This window comes from Ranitomeya variabilis, chromosome 1 (genome assembly GCF_051348905.1).
Source record: "Ranitomeya variabilis isolate aRanVar5 chromosome 1, aRanVar5.hap1, whole genome shotgun sequence".
Lineage (NCBI taxonomy): Eukaryota > Metazoa > Chordata > Amphibia > Anura > Dendrobatidae > Ranitomeya > Ranitomeya variabilis.
Genome location: NC_135232.1, coordinates 329,599,133 through 329,618,881, shown reverse-complemented (window position 1 = coordinate 329,618,881; position 19,749 = coordinate 329,599,133). Strand labels below are relative to the sequence as shown.

At 40.6% G+C, this 19,749-nt stretch overlaps 1 protein-coding gene and 1 long non-coding RNA gene across 2 annotated transcripts; one reads left to right on the top strand and one right to left on the bottom strand.

The window, feature by feature from the left end:
- Positions 1-205: 205 nt before the first annotated feature.
- LOC143817356 (pancreatic secretory granule membrane major glycoprotein GP2-like) lies at positions 206-11,866 on the bottom strand. The gene is made up of 10 exons (XM_077298729.1): positions 11,770-11,866; positions 9,982-10,035; positions 9,776-9,847; positions 9,187-9,404; positions 5,507-5,661; positions 5,145-5,399; positions 3,609-3,765; positions 3,350-3,422; positions 2,040-2,069; positions 206-770 (listed from the first exon to the last, which is right to left on the bottom strand). The coding sequence occupies exons 2-10, from the start codon at positions 10,028-10,030 to the stop codon at positions 703-705; spliced, it is 1,077 nt and encodes a 358-aa protein (XP_077154844.1). The 5' UTR covers positions 10,031-10,035; positions 11,770-11,866; the 3' UTR covers positions 206-702.
- On the top strand, positions 5,668-8,189 carry LOC143817364 (uncharacterized). Its single transcript, XR_013224127.1, has 2 exons — positions 5,668-6,726; positions 6,771-8,189. It is a non-coding gene; the product is annotated as an uncharacterized LOC143817364 (long non-coding RNA).
- Positions 11,867-19,749: the final 7,883 nt, after the last annotated feature.

The window sequence follows — 19,749 nt, the reverse complement described above, 5'->3', positions numbered from 1 at the left end:
GTATCGTTGCTTTTGCTTTCAAACACAACGATACACAGCGATCGGACGACCAAATAAAGTTCTGGACTTTATTCAGCGACCAGCGACATCACAGCAGGATCCTGATCGCTGCTGCGTGTCAAACGAAACGATATCGCTAGCGAGGACGCTGCAACGTCACGGATTGCTAGCGATATCGTTATAATGTCGTTTCGTGTGAAGGTACCTTTAGGCTCCGAGGCCCAGCACCTATCATAGTTACGCCTTGCATAGATCTAAAAAGCTGACTCGCACCATTCATATGTTCTTCACAAAGTGCTGTCTCCCTCCTCTCCCAGAATCACAAAGCCTAACTGCATCCTGTAAAATGACCACCATGAGGCATTATTTAATATTTTGGGCAAAATACCAAATTGGCATCAGATGTTCATCAGTATTTTCCACCTCTGCCACCTCCATGTTCCATATACTAATGTAGTGTCAGTTCACTGCTGGGAATCGGTGGCTGTATCTGTAGGAATTATGGCCTCTTTCTGTGAACTTATATACAGTTCATTCCATTTTCTGTACTTAGTTCTTAATTGTGTCCTATTTTTTTAATTATTTAATAATTTAGGAATAGTAAACAATAAAACTAAGCAAAGTCCATAAAGTCAATAGCTATCCATTTGGTAAAGTAGATTTCTTCTGTTTTCCGGCTTTAGAGATTAGAAGGGAAATTCTTTACATAAACTTTGCAATGAGCAGAGAGATGAGCGATAGTGATACCAAGGACCAGGACGTGGAGGAACCTATGGGAAAACATAGAGCAGTTTTGTTAATATTCATGGCTGTGTAGGATCTGCTTACTTCTAAAATGACCGGAATATTCCCAAGTCTGTAGAAAGACCAACAACTACAGACAGGTCAGCTATATGTTTATATATAAGACAAAATATATATATATATAGTTCACAGAGAGATTTTTTTATTTTTCTGCAGGATTTAAAAAAAAAAAAATCCACAGTTATACAGTTATTCTAATAAATTTACCAGTTAAATTTGTGGAACTCTTCAGAACAAAAAAAGTGACACAAATTCTTAAAAAATGCAAGGGGTGGGTTCGCTCTCAGCATTTTTGTTAAGAAAAATGCTGTATTTTTGGTAGTATTATCCCTTTTTTATTTTTAAAAATCTTTGTAGCCAAGTTTCAACTAAAAGTCAGTAAGAATTTACTAATAAAAATAATAATAATAATAATAATATTTTAAGAGGAAGGCAATAAACTGTGTTTTTAATGTAGTTAATATAGGATTTTATTTATGCTTATGAAGCGAAACATACTTTCAATGTTTTTTTTTGTTCATTTTAATCTCATAAGCTTTTGAAAATTAAGTAAAAAAATAAACTAAAATAATATATCTGAAGAAAAATTGCAATTTCAAGTTAAGCAAAAAAATAATGCTTTCAAAACATAGTTTGAAGTAAATAGATAGTAATTTAATTAGATATTAGAAAAAATTTTTTGACAGTGAGTGTGATCAGTGAGCAGAACAGGCTGCCACGAGAGGTGGTGAGTTCTCCTTCTATGGAAGTCTTCAAACAGAGGCTGGATAGACATCTGTCTGAGATGGTATAGTGAATCCTGCGCTGAGCAGGGGGTTGGACACGATGACCCTGGAGGTCCCTTCCAACTCTACCATTCTATGATTCTATTATTTAAATCTAATGGATAAAACTAGCCAGCCAGGAATAAAATCGCTTTCGTTTCCTGTGATCCAGATTTGGAAACACACTGGATCAGTGAGAGTCTGCTCTATATTAAAAATAACCTCCAGAATTGCATGTGAACTCTTTTCCTCAATTTCTAAGCATTACGATAAATAGATAAAAAAATATATTTTTGTAATGTGATACAGAAAAAATAAAGTAATTTATAGTTTGACAGATAAAAAAAGTCAATTGGAGGTTTATGTTTCATTATAAATGTATACAAATATATAAAGTAACATTTTTCACATGTAAATTAAAACGCTATATATGGCCTTTAAAAAGCCGATCTAATATAAATAAACACTTACGGTCAGAGGCACCATCATAAATACTGCTGTCTGTAAACGGGAAACAGAACGAGGTTAAACTAGATAAATTCATCACAAATTGATAGTAAGCAAGGAAAATATTAATGGGAGAAAACTTAGAAATATGAAGCTAAGCAATAAGAGAGAAAATCAATATAATGTGTCCATACACTGTAATATATAGGGGCTCTCACTCAATAGAGGAAAAATAACCCGATGCACCTAGACTCAAATGATGAGCAGAAAGTAACCCTATTTAGAGATGTGTTTGAGTCAATCACCGACACTAAAGTCTTTTTGTCTTGGGTGGATTCCCGAGTTACCTATTAGAGGTCATTAATAACGTGTCCTGCAGTGAGAGCAGCAAAGGTTACTATGACACTTACAGTGGAGATGTGAATATTCTGTATAGTTGGAGAGTAGGAGTTCAGAAACCTTATATCTGGTTGTCTAAGAAATTCTAGTCTGACACAGCAATACAATGGCTTAGCACATTTATTTCACTATGGTGCCAATCAAATAACACTACAAGTGTCCCTTATCAGGCTGTGTGGGGTTGTTCATTTATAGGTTTTATCACTAGGACATTACCATTGCTGTGACTATCTGACTCATATGGAGTTGTTCGACTCCGCCCCCTCCTGTGATAAGCAGCTCACTGTCAATAGACAATGTACATAGAGAGCCTGGTGTGGGTGAGGTTAGCTTTCTGAGCTCTGCTGAGTTCTATATCTAAGATCTCTGATTGTGTCACAACTGCGGCACTCAGTATACTAAGTAATACATCATTAGAATCAGGGTTTCTTTTCCTACATTATACTGTTGTCAGATGAGGTAGCAAAAACATTTATTTCACTATGGTGCCAATAAAATAACACTACAAGTGCCCCTTATCAGGCTGTGTGGGGTTGTCCACTTATAATGAAGGTTTTATCACTAGGACATTATCATTACTGTGACTAGCTTACTCATGAGCAGTTGGCAGGCTCCACCCCCTCCTGTGATAAGCAGCTCACTGTCAATAGACAATGTGCATAGAGAGCCCGGTGTAGGTGAGATTAGCTTTCTGCGCTCTGCTGAGTTCTACATCTAAGAACTCTGATTGTGTCACAACTGCGGCACTCAGTATAGTAAGTAATATATCATAGGAATCAGGGTTTCATTTCCTACATTATACTGTTGCCAGATGAGGTAACACATACATAATTACAGATTCCCTTTAAGCTAGACATGCACAGAACCAGTCTTAATAATTCAGGTCCATTGTTTCAGCACATATCATAGCAGTAAAAACTGGAGATTTTCCTTACCAGCAGTTAGCTCCAATTGTATAGTTGCCACATTATCTGATGTTGATGATCTACCACTTTTTTCATTGCAGTTCTGCACAATGTAGAAAATAATTTTAGAGCCACAACTGTTTTTACTGAAGCAGTAAACTAACAGTAATACAGGGGTCTTTGACAGTTATCTATGAAACAACAGCACTCCTTTATTCTTTTATCTCTAACTTTTGGCTTTACTGTATCAGAACTTAGAATTCAGGAATAATGGATACAATGTTCTTACCACTGCACAGTTTGAGGCACAGATCGTGACTACTGCGTACAGCCGTACATAGACTTGGTTAGTGATCTGGAAGATTTTCATGGCAAATCTTGCTTCAGTACCATTACCATTATTGAGGACAGAAATGACTCCAACACCATATTGAGGGTCCGGGCACCTAAACACAATGGATGTAGATGTGAGATTATACTCTTCCTACTCCTACTTGTCTCACTCATGCTTGTTGAGTGCTGCTCATTAGCTCTGTAAAATGGCCTCTGTATCAGTGTAGGTTTACATTTTTGGAAGTCAAGTGAAAGAAGACATATTTGGTGGGGGCGTGGTTGGAGTACCTGGAAGTAGATTTACTAGTCTTCTAATAATCTGCTGCTGATAAAACTGTGAATTTATAAAAGCTATGTAAAGCAGCCCAGTAAGTAGCACATCGGGTTTTCTGCCCCTACATTTTGCTGCATTCTGATTAGGATGCAAATACCTGGTAACCAATTCCCATTAAGTAATATTGACTGAAGTAAACCACCCGCTGTGTTGTATCACTTTCTGGATCTATATGAAATCTCAGCTTCTGTTGCTTAAGCAAAATGTAATGGGAAATCTAAATATAACCACCAGGAAAAACAAGTGTACAATAGTCCCATTAATGTCTTCAGTAAGTGGTATATATATATATATATATATATATATATATATACACATACATATATACTGTATATATATATATATATATATATATATATGTTCAGCTTGTGCTTAGTTGAGCGACCAATTGACAAATACTTGGCCCCATTTATCATTTGCCGTTTTTTTTAAGTCACTTTTTTGCATTGTGGTATTTGCTGACTTTTTGTGCCATTCATGACTTCTTGCACAAAGTTGAAAACTGTATTTTTTAGTCTTTTATGACCTTTTAATGCAAAAACTAAAATGTCACAAAAGTTAATAAAAAAAATATTCCTATTTCCAAGGAGACAGCCCAGGGTATTTTTGCGACTTTTTAAAAAGTAAAAAATGGTGAATTAGGAGAACATATCAATATACAATGAACTTAGCCCATAGAGGTGAAATAAACAACTAAACAGGTAAACACACGAAAAAAAAATAGACAAAAGGCACAAATGGTAAGGTGAATTGGATGCAAAGAAAAAAAGTCGCAAAACACAAAAAGCTCAAGAAAAATCAGGCACGAATGCAATAATGAAATGGGCCCAATGTTTCTGTGCGGACTGGATTTTATGCTACAATTTGACATAGTTCTTTTGAGAGTATGGAAGCCCCATTAACCCTCAAATGCTCCTTTACATGCTCCTACCTACCATAATATATGATACTTGTTAGATGCATTTTGGCCGGGGTCGCACGAGAGTAGACTAGAGCTATTGAATTTGATCTCCCTCATCTGATTTCTACACTCATCTGAGGGAGCCCTTAAGCTTAACTTATTATTTCTACATTATAGCATTGAGAATGACTGATAAGTTTTTTTTGCCTTATCTCATCTTAAAGACCGGCATGACGTAGAAAGCAGGGACAGCTTACCCATCCGATCCACTTGTCAGATTAAATAGCAGCCCAGTTCCAGGATCAGTAGCACCTGGGGTGGCGTACAGGCTCATCACTTTAATGTTAAATTCGTCTGCATCCAAATCTGGCATCAATATTTGAATATAGACAGTTTGGTCCACGTATAGCACTGTGTCTGGTGTAACTGGTTGGGAAAGTTCAGCATCTACAAACACTGTCATAATTACAGTCATGGTCCCTGTTACTCCTGGCACTGAGATGTCCGTACTCCTGAAAAAACAGAAAACACAGAAGTAGTATTACAGTTATCTATGACCAAGCGCCAACTAGCCATATCTGATAGTATACTCAGACATTTAAAGCAGGAGGTAACTTACCCTGATACTGGTTTTAAAGTAAAGTTGAGGGAAACAGGATAAGTTAGGGGGTAGATGCAGCTGAGGTTGGCAGTGGCATTATTTCTAGTGATGACAGTTTGCTCCTCTGCATAAATATGCAGGATATTGGAATAAATGGCATGAGTTGCATTTACCTGAGAAGAAATGAAAAATGACTGTGGCATATTTTATGTTTTGACAATAGAGAAATATTGGAATAGCAATTACTCATTACTATTGACCGTCATATAAAAAATGTAATCACACTCAACGGCAACATTACAAGTGGAAATAGGAAATCAATAGAAACGTCAGTTCATCTTACATAAAGTATGAGTAATGATTTCAGAAGGAACACAACCTACAATAAGTGGTCTATAGTGGTGTCACCACATACTGTACTCAGGCTGTGGTCCGAGTGGTCCATAGTGGTGTCACCACATACTGTACTCAGGCTGTGGTCCGAGTGGTCCCTAGTGGTGTCACCGCATACTGTACCCCGCTGTAGTCCGTGTGGCCCATAGTGGTGTCACCGCATATTGTACTCAGGCTGTGGTCCGATTGGTCCATAGTGGTGTCACCGCATATTGTACTCAGGCTGTGGTCCGATTGGTCCATAGTGGTGTCACCGCATACTGTACTCAGGCTGCAGTCCGATTGGTCCATAGTGGTGTCACCACATATTGTACTCAGGCTGCGGTCCGATTGGTCCATAGTGGTGTCACCACATACTGTACTCAGGCTGCGGTCTGATTGGTCCATAGTGGTGTCACCACATACTGTACTCAGGCTGTGGTTCGAGTGGTCCATAGTGGTGTCACCACATACTGTACTCAGGCTGTGGTCCGAGTGGTCCCTAGTGGTGTCACCACATACTGTACCCCGCTGTAGTCCGTGTGGCCCATAGTGGTGTCACCGCATATTGTACTCAGGCTGTGGTCCGATTGGTCCATAGTGGTGTCACCGCATACTGTACTCAGGCTGCAGTCCGATTGGTCCATAGTGGTGTCACCACATATTGTACTCAGGCTGCGGTCCGATTGGTCCATAGTGGTGTCACCACATACTGTACTCAGGCTGCGGTCTGATTGGTCCATAGTGGTGTCACCACATACTGTACTCAGGCTGTGGTCCGAGTGGTCCATAGTGGTGTCACCACATACTGTACTCAGGCTGTGGTCCGATTGGTCCATAGTGGTGTCACCGCATACTGTACTCAGGCTGCAGTCTGGTCCATAGTGGTGTCACCACATACTGTACTCAGGCTGCAGTCTGATTGGTCCATAGTGGTGTCACCACATATTGTACTCAGGCTGCTGTCCGATTGGTCCATAGTGGTGTCACCACATACTGTACTCAGGCTGCGGTCTGATTGGTCCATAGTGGTGTCACCACATACTGTACTCAGGCTGTGGTCCGAGTGGCCCATAGTGGTGTCACCGCATATTGTACTCAGGCTGTGGTCCGATTGGTCCATAGTGGTGTCACCGCATATTGTACTCAGGCTGTGGTCCGATTGGTCCATAGTGGTGTCACCACATACTGTACTCAGGCTGCGGTCTGATTGGTCCATAGTGGTGTCACCACGTACTGTACTCAGGCTGCAGTCCGATTGGTCCATAATGGTGTCACCACATACTGTACTCAGGCTGCAGTCTGATTGGTCCATAGTGGTGTCACCACATATTGTACTCAGGCTGAAGTCCGAGTGGTCCATAGTGGTGTCACCACATACTGTACTCAGGCTGCAGTCTGAGTGGTCCATAGTGGTGTCACCACATACTGTACTCAGGCTGCAGTCTGAGGGTCCATAGTGGTGTCACCTCACCACATACTGTACTCAGGCTGTGGTCCGAGTGGTCTATAGTGGTGTCACTGCATACTGTATTCAGGCTGATTTGCCATGCAAAATAATTTAGGCTAATTATAATATCCTACACAATGACCTACATTAGGTGATGACACAGACAAGAAGGGAGATGTTTTTTCTATTTTTTTAGTTTTCGTTATTTTTCTCCCTTTCTTCCAAAAGAGATAACTTTTTTATTTACTTATTTTTTATTTTTCTTTCCACATTTTTCTTGCAATATGATTCGACAGATCAGTTTTACTAAGCAGATACTATGTAGGTGGTGACACAGACGGGAAGGCAGCTGATAAATTATAAGGTCAATGGATGTAAAGTAATGCACCAAGGCTCCAAGATATTATTGTATGTCAGTAGAAGACAACTGTGCAAACAAGAGAGGAGCCGGAGTCATCTGCTCACAGGTACGCTCAACAGCAGTGTTCAGTGTCAAGCAGTAGCTGCAAAAGTAAATTAAGTTTTTTTGAGCATATAAAAAGAGGGATAAATACCGATAGTGGCCGCGAACAGGTGCTGAACATCTGCTCGCTATTCAAATCAATAGAGGGCCAATGTGCAGTAAACAGCCGCGGCGACTATCAGTAGATTTAGCAGCTCCTTAAGTGAGCACCTCAGGCCACTGCCGGCCCCCGAGAACAGTTGATCAGCAGTGATGCCAGTTGTTATCCTAAAGGTACCTTCACACGAAACGACGCTGCAGCGATAGCGACAACGATGTCGATCGCTGCAGCGTCGCTGTTTGATCGCTGGAGAGCTGTCACACAGACCGCTCTCCAGCGACCAACGATGCCGAGGTCCCCGGGTAACCAGGGTAAACATCGGGTTACTAAGCGCAGGGCCGCGCTTAGTAACCCGATGTTTACCCTGGTTACCATCGTAAAAGTAAAAAAAAAAAAACAGTACATACTCACCATCTGATGTCCTTCAGGTCCCTTGCCGTCTGCTTCCTGCTCTGGCTGAGCGCCGCCGTACAGTGAGAGCAGAGCACAGCGGTGACGTCACCGCTGTGCTGTACTTTCACTTTCACTTTACGGCGCTCAGTCAGTGTGGGAAGCAGACGGCAAGGGACCTGACGGACATCAGATGGTGAGTATGTAGTGTTTGTTTTTTTTACATTTTACACTGGTAACCAGGGTAAACATTGGGTTACTAAGCGCGGCCCTGCGCTTAGTAACCCGATATTTACCCTGGTTACCAGTGTAAAACATCGCTGGTATCGTTGCTTTTGCTGTCAAACACAACGATACACGGCGATCGGACGACCAAATAAAGTTCTGAACTTTATTCAGCGACCAGCGACATCACAGCAGGATCCTGATCACTGCTGCGTGTCAAACTAAACGATATCGCTAGCCAGGACGCTGCAACGTCACGGATCGCTAGCGATATCGTTACAAAGTCGTTTCGTGTGAAGGTACCTTAAGGATAGTTCATCAGTAGTAAAGTAGTGGACAATCTCTTTAAGATCAGAATAACAAATCTTACTGGTGATCTTATTAACATGTATAAACAACCACAGAGATATGTGTAGGTAATACAAAGAACTGAAACATCATTCAATACAGAACTTTACAGTGGACCAGGGATCATTCGCGATGAGTGGAAGAAAGGCAACTAAGACATCAATGTATAACAAGGTTGCATTACAGTTACATCAGTCAAATAATGGAATTCCTTACCACATATTAGTAATTGAAGATACAATCTTAACACTGATAACTTTAGATTCTTATCTAGTGACAAACGACACTGAAAGTCATGCTCAAGCTTGCCGTTTTCATCATACATTGAAGTAGGTTTTACTTGTACTCACTTCTAATTTGTTTCCGCACTTTGCGGTGCTCATTGGATTATGGAAGCCGACTTCAAACTCTCCATCTACCGAGTATTCTTGACTGGCACAATCGGGACCAGTATAATTAAGCAGGGCCAAGTTAGAGATGTTGAACAGGCTCTTTTCCAGTTGGCATTTGGAAATGTAAATGGTCATCACTCCATTTGAGCAGTTAACAGTTGGACTTGGTGGTTTCGCTAAATGGGGAAGCAATGGTTAAACTGGTTTTACATACAGAAAGGCACAAAGTAAACCATTCTGAGTGAAAGACAAGTGGGCTGATATAGAATTTACATGTGTATTACAAGATTACTTGTATTGTAACCATCCTATCACTGGAAATCACCAATTACAAGTTCATTTATGATCATTTTCTATTTCGAAAGAATAATGAATTAAAAGTTAATCCTCCGCCATGTGTAGGAGGAATGTTACATAGAGCAAAATGGACTCCATTTGGGGCTACATGGCATTCCATGTGATGGGGTGCTGCAGACATATTCTTTCTGTGGAGACAAGGCTGCTGCAATGTACAATTGCTGGTAATGTTCACAGTTTGTGTCCTTACTTGAAGAATTGTAGTTATTGAGGTTACAGGTACAATTGACAGATCCACCACATTCTTGGGTTACAGCATGTGCTACATGAAGAAAAAATAACAATGTAGTAAAACATGGCATGTTACACTGATACAGACCCCTGCTAACACTTTGTGAAATGAGTAAACCTTTAACAGATAATTTCTTTGATTTTATACAATATATATTTTTTTACCTGATAAAAAAGTGCACAGCGCCAGAAGTGATGCTAGTAAAATCTTCATTGTGCCTGCAATATAAAGGGAAACAGTCGTTAAGATTTGTTTTAGATTCTTTGACAAATTGATTTAATTTTCCACTAATTGTTAATATAGGATGCATCCTTCATTTTATTTAATCTTTAGTTAAGAAATATCCAAAAGAGTGGTGTAAGATGGCCAGGCATGGAAAAAAGGAGGAAGAATACGGCTCATGAATTCATCTTAGAAGTCATGCCCATACTGCACCATGTCTATAGTATTACATGGAGAAAGAAAATAGTTTTTAGAAAAAATGTCAATATGTGATGCTTTGTCATTCCTCATTCCTCCCTGGAAGCACAATCACACAGTGGTATGCCGCTATACAGTTTAATGGACGAAGAATTTTTTTGTCAGTGGTGTTAGGGTTAATTTTTCTTGCAGCCACTATGGATATGGATGATTTCATAAATGATCTTAAAAATACTTTGATGTATTCCATTAACTTTTAAAAGTTCTGTCTCTAGTTCTGTCTCAGTTCCATTGGAAATATTTAGGAAACCATGTGAAGAATAAAAGATATTTGTATTTTTTTCAAGTTACTGGTATGTAGCTCGCTGTAAGGGCTCGTTCACGTGAACATATACATGGGACGAGTGCCATCCGTGCTTTATTGGCTAGCACTCAAACCAATGTTATTCCATGGGGCAGTGCTGATTAGCGGTTTTTTTTCTTATGCTTCGGCAAAAGGCAGAAAAACGCAGCATGCCGGGAGTTTCTGTGCAAATTGGATGGCACTCACCCATTCAAGACTATGGGTGCATCAAAATCATCGGACTGCACTCGGATGACATCTGATTCTGGGCAGTCTGATTGCAACAAACTCACAGAATAGAGAAGAGGGAGAAATCATAGTCTTCATCTTGTCTTCACCTGTGCTACGATTCTCTCATTTAAGAGAATCAGATCACACTAAGACCACAGAGTTTGAGCTGAGTGTCACTAGTATAATCTATACAATTATTTTGCATGAGAGAATCTATACTCGTGTGACTCCAGTCTTATTATCATTCCTGGAAGCATGTGCAAACATCATTGCTGAGGCCAGTGATTGGCTGCAGTAGTCACTTAAATGTTGGATGAGACATCATCACATCAGGACTGGAGGTGACCTGACCACTGAGTGCCAGCACTGAGGCCGCTGTGCATCCAGCGGATAAGTAATGGTCACGTATTTATATTATAACATTCCTCACTCTTGGGCAGATTTCTTAAAATCTGAGCAAGCCTCCTTTATAATGTACATTTACAAAACAATTAGAAACTGCATTGTGAGCATCACGGGTAACGGTAGAATATGACATTTCAGGACAATGTTATTTCATTCATTTAGAACCTTATTCAGAATATATACTAAAATTTGTACAAACACAAGGACATTGAACAAAGAAATACAAAGCTACAAACAGAAGATACATTGTAGAATATTTTACGTGATTACTTGGTTTACTTTATGTATTTGTTGTTTACATACAAGAAAATGCAAAGTGATATAAATATTACTGTGCATTAAAATATAGATAATTTATATGAATTTATCAAAAAATTATCTAGAAAAATCTATGTCCTCCATGTCAAACATGAACATGAATGAACCAAGCGTATAATAATAATAATAATAATAATAATAATAATACAATTAATAATTCACATTTCTTTCTGAATCTCTCTCCTCATGATTAGCAAGTAGTCTGGAATAAGCATGAATAAGCTTGGTGGTTTACCTTGATGTGAAGATCTGGTGAAGCTTCTAGATGTTTAGGACTGGTTGGAGCTGTTTATATACTGCTTGTTCTTAGTCCAGCCAGAGGAGGCAAGGTGAGAGGGTGTGTATGTGGTGACACAAGTGTCCATGACAGTGCCCAACCCTGATGCTAAAAATTCATCTATTTTAGCCTAAAGCGATTTCTTTTCTGCAATAGCAAGCAAAACTAAAGTTCAGTTTCTTTGTCCATGGCAACAATTGACAAACATGCTTATGTATGTCGTCAGGATCACTATGAAGACTTTGATTACCTCCCAAAGGCACCATGTAGCAGGACAGAAAGAACGTAGCTCTACCTACTTGTGATGTCAATGAAGAAAATGATGCTCACATCAAATAGAGGTAGGAGAGCTCCGAGTTTTGTTAATTCGGGATACTCATTGAAGGAAGGCGATTGATCCATCAATCCAAGCAATTTTTAATAGTTCAGATGGTGTTCAGGATATCCCGCATGATAATTTGGTCTGAATTAATTTTTCAACTTACAGTTTTTCATGGGATTTAAAATGGTGTTGTTTCAATCCAACTATTTAAGGTCCAAATTGCTGAATTTATGCTTTCAATTCTACAGCAAACTACTAAAAATTCTACATTAATAGATCTTTACATTTTTAACATTATTTTTGTGGTCAATGCTCACATGAATTAAGAGACTTGGCACTCAACTTAAATGATCAGATTATTTAATGTTGTCCACACTAGTAGTAAGTAAACGTTTCGGTGTCTACCACTGTGCCACTGAGGCACGTCACACTTAGCCCTTTATGTGCACAGGTCTGACAACTCTTGTCCCACTTTTTCATGTCACTGAATGTTTAATGATCTAGTGATCTCCAACCAAGATTATTGGTCCACCAGATCTAATAATCTTACTTTGTTCTGTAACTGATGAAGGTCTGATGTAAGACCGAAACGTTTTACTTACTACTGGTGTGGACAACGTTAAATTATCTGATCACTTTAGTTGAGTGCCGAGTCTCTTAATATATGTTAATGGTGTGGGAACCTACTCTGGCACCTACAAAAGCTGTGCTCGCGCCTATCTATTCAAATGCTCACATGAAGGCTGACAAGACCTCTGGCTTGACCTTGCAGGCTTCCTCTTACTGTCTTACAAGTACCACTTAACATTGTATATTACAGCCAATATGAGGGGACTTTCATATCCTGTAAAAAAAAAAAATAGTTAATAGTTGAATCAGAAAGCACCACAATATAAGGGGAGCGAATCAAATAAGTACCCCTACAGTACCCAAAGGACGACCAAGCGTCAGAACTACTCCAAATACAACTGAACCCCAAAAAAAGGAGTAAAAATGTCCAAAACCACATTTATAAAATGTATATTAAATCTTTATTTATTTAAATCAGACTCAAATATCAAAAATTACATCAAAGTGCTGTGTGCAATATGCACCAAGGGAGAACAACAGGGAGGAGACATGACAATAACCAAGCACAGATGGGGGAACAAAAGTAACCATATATCCTTTTCAATGAGCTAAAAGGGTACAGCCCTGATCACATATCCAGGGTCCAGCCGGTATCCCCATAGAAAAAGTAACCTAAATACAATGCTTTAAATATATCACAATAGAAAAATCAGGCTTACCCATTGTGGTCATAAGAGGTAAGTTACCCCCCTCCTTGCTTGGTGCCCCCGGACGTGCGTTTCGCGTATTCGCTTTCTCAGCGGGGTACACTCAGGGCCAGTCTCATGTTGTTTAAATAGTCATAATACAGGAAATGGAGCCGAGGATATCGCGCATGCGCGGTGGCGCCTGGTGCTCGTCGCAGCTGGAGCCGTCACAGCAGGGCGGGCGCAAGGTGGAAGTCCACCTATAGACGTCATATGACGCGCACCCTGCTGTTAGAGATAGCTACAGCAAGCGGCCAGCACTCCGGGCGGCAGCGGGCATGCGCGCCTCCGGCGGCCTTTTTTCAGAAGACCATGGCGGCGGCCATGTTTCAAAAGATCAGGAAGAACTGCATATACAAACCCTCAAAAAGAGCGTGCGCGGTGACAGTGGTGAGCAGTGATGGCACACAATAATAATAATATATAAGGGAAAACTAAACACTTCACACATTATTAGTGCAGCAGAAAAGTAATATCAATAAAAAATTAAAATGAATTGTGTAGCAGAAACTACTATGTGTATAACTACATATAAAGTGACGAGTGCAGTGACTAGGTACATTTACATGTCAACACATAGACAATTAAGATTAACGCTCAATTATCCTTTAACTTTTTTTCTTTTTTATTCCTTTATTCCTTTGTTCCTCCGTGTTCTTTATTCTTATTCCTCTCAATAGTGAATCATTTGTGACTTCCGTGCATGGGAAAAGGGAGAGGGCGATGCAGTCAAACTGACGACCACAGCCGTTGGCACATATAAAACAATGCTAAAAACAAGACACAACATAAGACAAAATATTAGTGGACATTAAAAAAGAGTGGTTAATAGATATAACTTCCAGAGAGAGAAGGATGGTTAATCCAATAATAAATAGCATATCCAATACCACACAGGCTTTCCATAAAACAATGGTGTACATTAATTCCTTTCTAATGTGCATATATGATCATATTGATCATAAAAACGGAGAGTAACTTAGTTTCTCATTTAACCCTTTTGGGGCCATGGTATCAAGGGTGACAATCCACCTACACTCGCGTTGTGCGAGTATTTTGGTTATATTGCCACCCCTGATCCCACCATGAATCCTCTCAATGCCCCTTACTTTCAGGCCTCTGGGGTCAGATCCATGACACCTCCGAAAATGTCTTGGCAAGGTTTTCAAGCCCGACACATCTACCACTTCTTTTGCGGCCAAAATATCACGTACGTGTTCACGTATCCGAATTCTCAATTCCCTAGATGTGAGACCAATATAGACTAAGGAGCAGGGACAGGTGGCGTAGTATACCACAAAGGACGTACTACACGAGATATAATCCCGTATTTTGAATTCCCTGCTCCCGTCTGAGGTTTTGAAGGTCCCACACCTGAGAATATTCGGACACGCGACACACGACCCGCATGGAAAACACCACTGTCTTGGACTACTCGCATCCAAGAAACTTCTGTTCTTATTCTTGGCTACATAATGGCTCTTTACCAAAACATCTTTTACATTTTTACCCCTACGTTGTGTCATTAGGGGTGTTTTTGTCAGATGTGAAGCCAATATGCTATCAGTTTGTAAAACAGGCCAATGTTTGTTAAATATCTCACGGATGCGGTTCCATTGACAGTTGGACGTAGAAATGAACCTGACCCCAGAGCCATCATCTAATTTGGGTCTCTTACTTTGCAACAGTAGATCTGCCCTTCGTGTGGACTTTGCCCTTCCATACCCTGCCCTGATGCAACGACGACTGTAACCCCGTGCCCGGAACCGTTCGGTGAGGATGGCGGACTGCCTCTCAAAGCGGGTCTCCGTAGAGCAGACCCGTCTGTTCCTCAAAAACTGTCCAACCGGGATGGCCCTAATTACAGAATAATTGTGTGCCGAGGATGCATGTAAAAGTGAGTTTACTGATGTTTTTTTCCGGTAAAGATCAGTCTCGACAGAACCATCCCCGGCAACACATAAAGTAATGTCCAAAAAATCAATCGTGTTTTTGTGCCAAACATAATTAAATTTCAAATTAAATGTGTTATGATTTAACTCCTGCATAAATTTGGATAGGCTGGCCTCGCTACCGTTCCAAATCATCAGAACCTCATCGATGTAGCGAAACCAGCCCACCACTGGGTCCGCGGCGTGTGCCCGGTCTCCCTGGAAGATGTATCTCTCCCAGAACCCCCAAAATAGGTTTGCATAAGACGGGGCACACGCCGCACCCATCGCAGTACCTTGTACCTGTAAATAATATTTATCCTTGAAAACAAAATAATTGTGAGTCAAAATGAACTCAAGTAATTCCAAGATGAATTCTGAAAAATGGCCATCCCAGTTGGTGCCCTCGAGGAAAAAACGGGCCGCCCTCAGTCCATCTTCATGTTTGATCGATGTATACAAAGATTCAATGTCAATAGTGACAAGAATCATGCCCGCCTCAAGAGACAGTCCATCCACCCTTCTTAATACATCAGTAGTGTCCCTGATATAGGAGGGAAGTGTCTCCACTATGGGTTTCAAATAAAAATCTACAAATTTGCAGATACCCTCACACAACCCCCCTATGCCAGAGACAATCGGCCTTCCGGGTGGGTTAACAGCATCTTTCTGCACCTTGGGCAGGGCATAGAAGGTAGCAATCCTAGGGAACTTAGGCATAAGTCCATCCAACACCTTCCCCGGGACAATACCCGACCCGCCCGCCAGATCCAAGATACGTGTCAATTCGTTAGTAAAGATCTGAGTGGGATCGCACGGTAATATACGGTACGTATCCCTATTCCTCAATTGCCGCAACACCTCCTTTTCGTACTTATCAATTGGCCATATCACCACATTCCCCCCCTTGTCAGCAGGTTTAATGATTACAGAGTCTAGCTCTTGTAGATCTCTCAATGCTTTTCTCTGACTTACTGTCAGGTTATCATTATATACTCTACTTGATAATTTGGTCAGATCTTCAATGACCAACCTGCAAAAAATGTCCACTTGTGGACAAAGAGACAGGGGGGGAATGTGGTGGACCTAGGCATAAGTGAGGAAGGGAATTTACCTATAAAATCAGTTTGCTGTTCCCTGAGTAAGTCTTCCAATGCTGATAAGGCCTGAGCTTCCACTTCATTTAACGATTTCTCACCAAGATTTTTTTGACCATGTAACTTCTTGAGGAGCAATTTGCGACAAAATAAATGGGTATCTTTCACAGCTGTAAAAAAATCAAATCCGTTAGATGGAACAAAATTAAGACCTAATTGCAGAACTTCAATTTGTATTTTAGATAAAGAATGAGTAGACAAATTAATCACCTCCAGATTATTGCCTTTCGCCTTCCGTTCATAGGATGGCGGGGAGGTAAATTTTCTCTTCATATTATTATATTTTCCTTTTGCCGCTCTATTTGGCTGTATCTTTCTCCCTCTATCTCCATGAATTTTAGATTGGTCAGAGGCCACACTTGACTCATCCGCAGATGTAGCAGATGATATGGAGCCTGATCTCATATGTGACATTGGGCGAGTTTTCGTCTTACCCATCCTCCAACGATATACTCTATTTTCACGATAGTCCGCATTATCTCTCTGTAGTTTTTTAGTTTTAATGGAACTGATTTCCTGTTCTTTACCGGAAAAAAACATCAGTAAACTCGCTTTTACATGCATCCTCGGCACACAATTATTCTGTAATTAGGGCCATCCCGGTTGGACAGTTTTTGAGGAACAGACGGGTCTGCTCTACGGAGAATCGCTTTGAGAGGCAGTCCGCCATCCTCAACGAACGGTTCCGGGCACGGGGTTACAGTCGTCGTTGCATCAGGGCAGGGTATGGAAGGGCAAAGTCCACACGAAGGGCAGATCTACTGTTGCAAAGTAAGAGACCCAAATTAGATGATGGCTCTGGGGTCAGGTTCATTTCTACGTCCAACTGTCAATGGAACCGCATCCGTGAGATATTTAACAAACATTGGCATGTTTTACAAACTGATAGCATATTGGCTTCACATCTGACAAAAACACCCCTAATGACACAACGTAGGGGTAAAAATGTAAAAGATGTTTTGGTAAAGAGCCATTATGTAGCCAAGAATAAGAACAGAAGTTTCTTGGATGCGAGTAGTCCAAGACAGTGGTGTTTTCCATGCGGGTCGTGTGTCGCGTGTCCGAATATTCTCAGGTGTGGGACCTTCAAAAACTCAGACGGGAGCAGGGAATTCAAAATACGGGATTATATCTCGTGTAGTACGTCCTTTGTGGTATACTACGCCACCTGTCCCTGCTCCTTAGTCTATATTGGTCTCACATCTAGGGAATTGAGAATTCGGACACGCGAACACGTACGTGATATTTTGGCCGCAAAAGAAGTGGTAGATGTGTCGGGCTTGAAAACCTTGCCAAGACATTTTCGGAGGTGTCATGGATCTGACCCCAGAGGCCTGAAAGTAAGGGGCATTGAGAGGATTCATGGTGGGATCAGGGGTGGCAATATAACCAAAATACTCGCACAACGCGAGTGTAGGTGGATTGTCACCCTTGATACCATGGCCCCAAAAGGGTTAAATGAGAAACTAAGTTTCTCTCCGTTTTTATGATCAATATGATCATATATGCACATTAGAAAGGAATTAATGTACACCATTGTTTTATGGAAAGCCTGTGTGGTATTGGATATGCTATTTATTATTGGATTAACCATCCTTCTCTCTCTGGAAGTTATATCTATTAACCACTCTTTTTTAATGTCCACTAATATTTTGTCTTATGTTGTGTCTTGTTTTTAGCATTGTTTTATATGTGCCAACGGCTGTGGTCGTCAGTTTGACTGCATCGCCCTCTCCCTTTTCCCATGCACGGAAGTCACAAATGATTCACTATTGAGAGGAATAAGAATAAAGAACACGGAGGAACAAAGGAATAAAGGAATAAAAAAGAAAAAAAGTTAAAGGATAATTGAGCGTTAATCTTAATTGTCTATGTGTTGACATGTAAATGTACCTAGTCACTGCACTCGTCACTTTATATGTAGTTATACACATAGTAGTTTCTGCTACACAATTCATTTTAATTTTTTATTGATATTACTTTTCTGCTGCACTAATAATGTGTGAAGTGTTTAGTTTTCCCTTATATATTATTATTATTGTGTGCCATCACTGCTCACCACTGTCACCGCGCACGCTCTTTTTGAGGGTTTGTATATGCAGTTCTTCCTGATCTTTTGAAACATGGCCGCCGCCATGGTCTTCTGAAAAAAGGCCGCCGGAGGCGCGCATGCCCGCTGCCGCCCGGAGTGCTGGCCGCTTGCTGTAGCTATCTCTAACAGCAGGGTGCGCGTCATATGACGTCTATAGGTGGACTTCCACCTTGCGCCCGCCCTGCTGTGACGGCTCCAGCTGCGACGAGCACCAGGCGCCACCGCGCATGCGCGATATCCTCGGCTCCATTTCCTGTATTATGACTATTTAAACAACATGAGACTGGCCCTGAGTGTACCCCGCTGAGAAAGCGAATACGCGAAACGCGCGTCCGGGGGCACCAAGCAAGGAGGGGGGTAACTTACCTCTTATGACCACAATGGGTAAGCCTGATTTTTCTATTGTGATATGTTTAAAGCATTGTATTTAGGTTACTTTTTCTATGGGGATACCGGCTGGACCCTGGATATGTGATCAGGGCTGTACCCTTTTAGCTCATTGAAAAGGATATATGGTTACTTTTGTTCCCCCATCTGTGCTTGGTTATTGTCATGTCTCCTCCCTGTTGTTCTCCCTTGGTGCATATTGCACACAGCACTTTGATGTAATTTTTGATATTTGAGTCTGATTTAAATAAATAAAGATTTAATATACATTTTATAAATATGTGGTTTTGGACATTTTTACTCCTTTTTTTTGGGTTAAAAAAAAAAAATAGGAAGAGAATGCAGGGAAAAAAAACATTTTAGTCAGAGGCGTACATAGAAATCATGGGGCCGTAATTGGGCCCCCATCCTAAAAAAAATGAATGTTCGACATGGTCACAGAAAAGTCTATCTTACAACTTTTCAGATCTTGCAAAGTAATATTCCTACCACTGAAGCCCCTACACAGCTCTCTAAACAACATAATTGCCCGCACACAGCCCTCCAAACAGCAAAATGGTATTTTGTATTACTGACCCCATACAAACTTTCACACTGTAAAATTGTTCACATACAGTATAATGGCACAACTAGCCCTATAAACAGTAAAATGGCCCTCCAAAAGCCCTGAAAACAATATAACGGACCACTGCATAGCCCTGCAAGCAATATAATGACCCCCACATAACCCTCC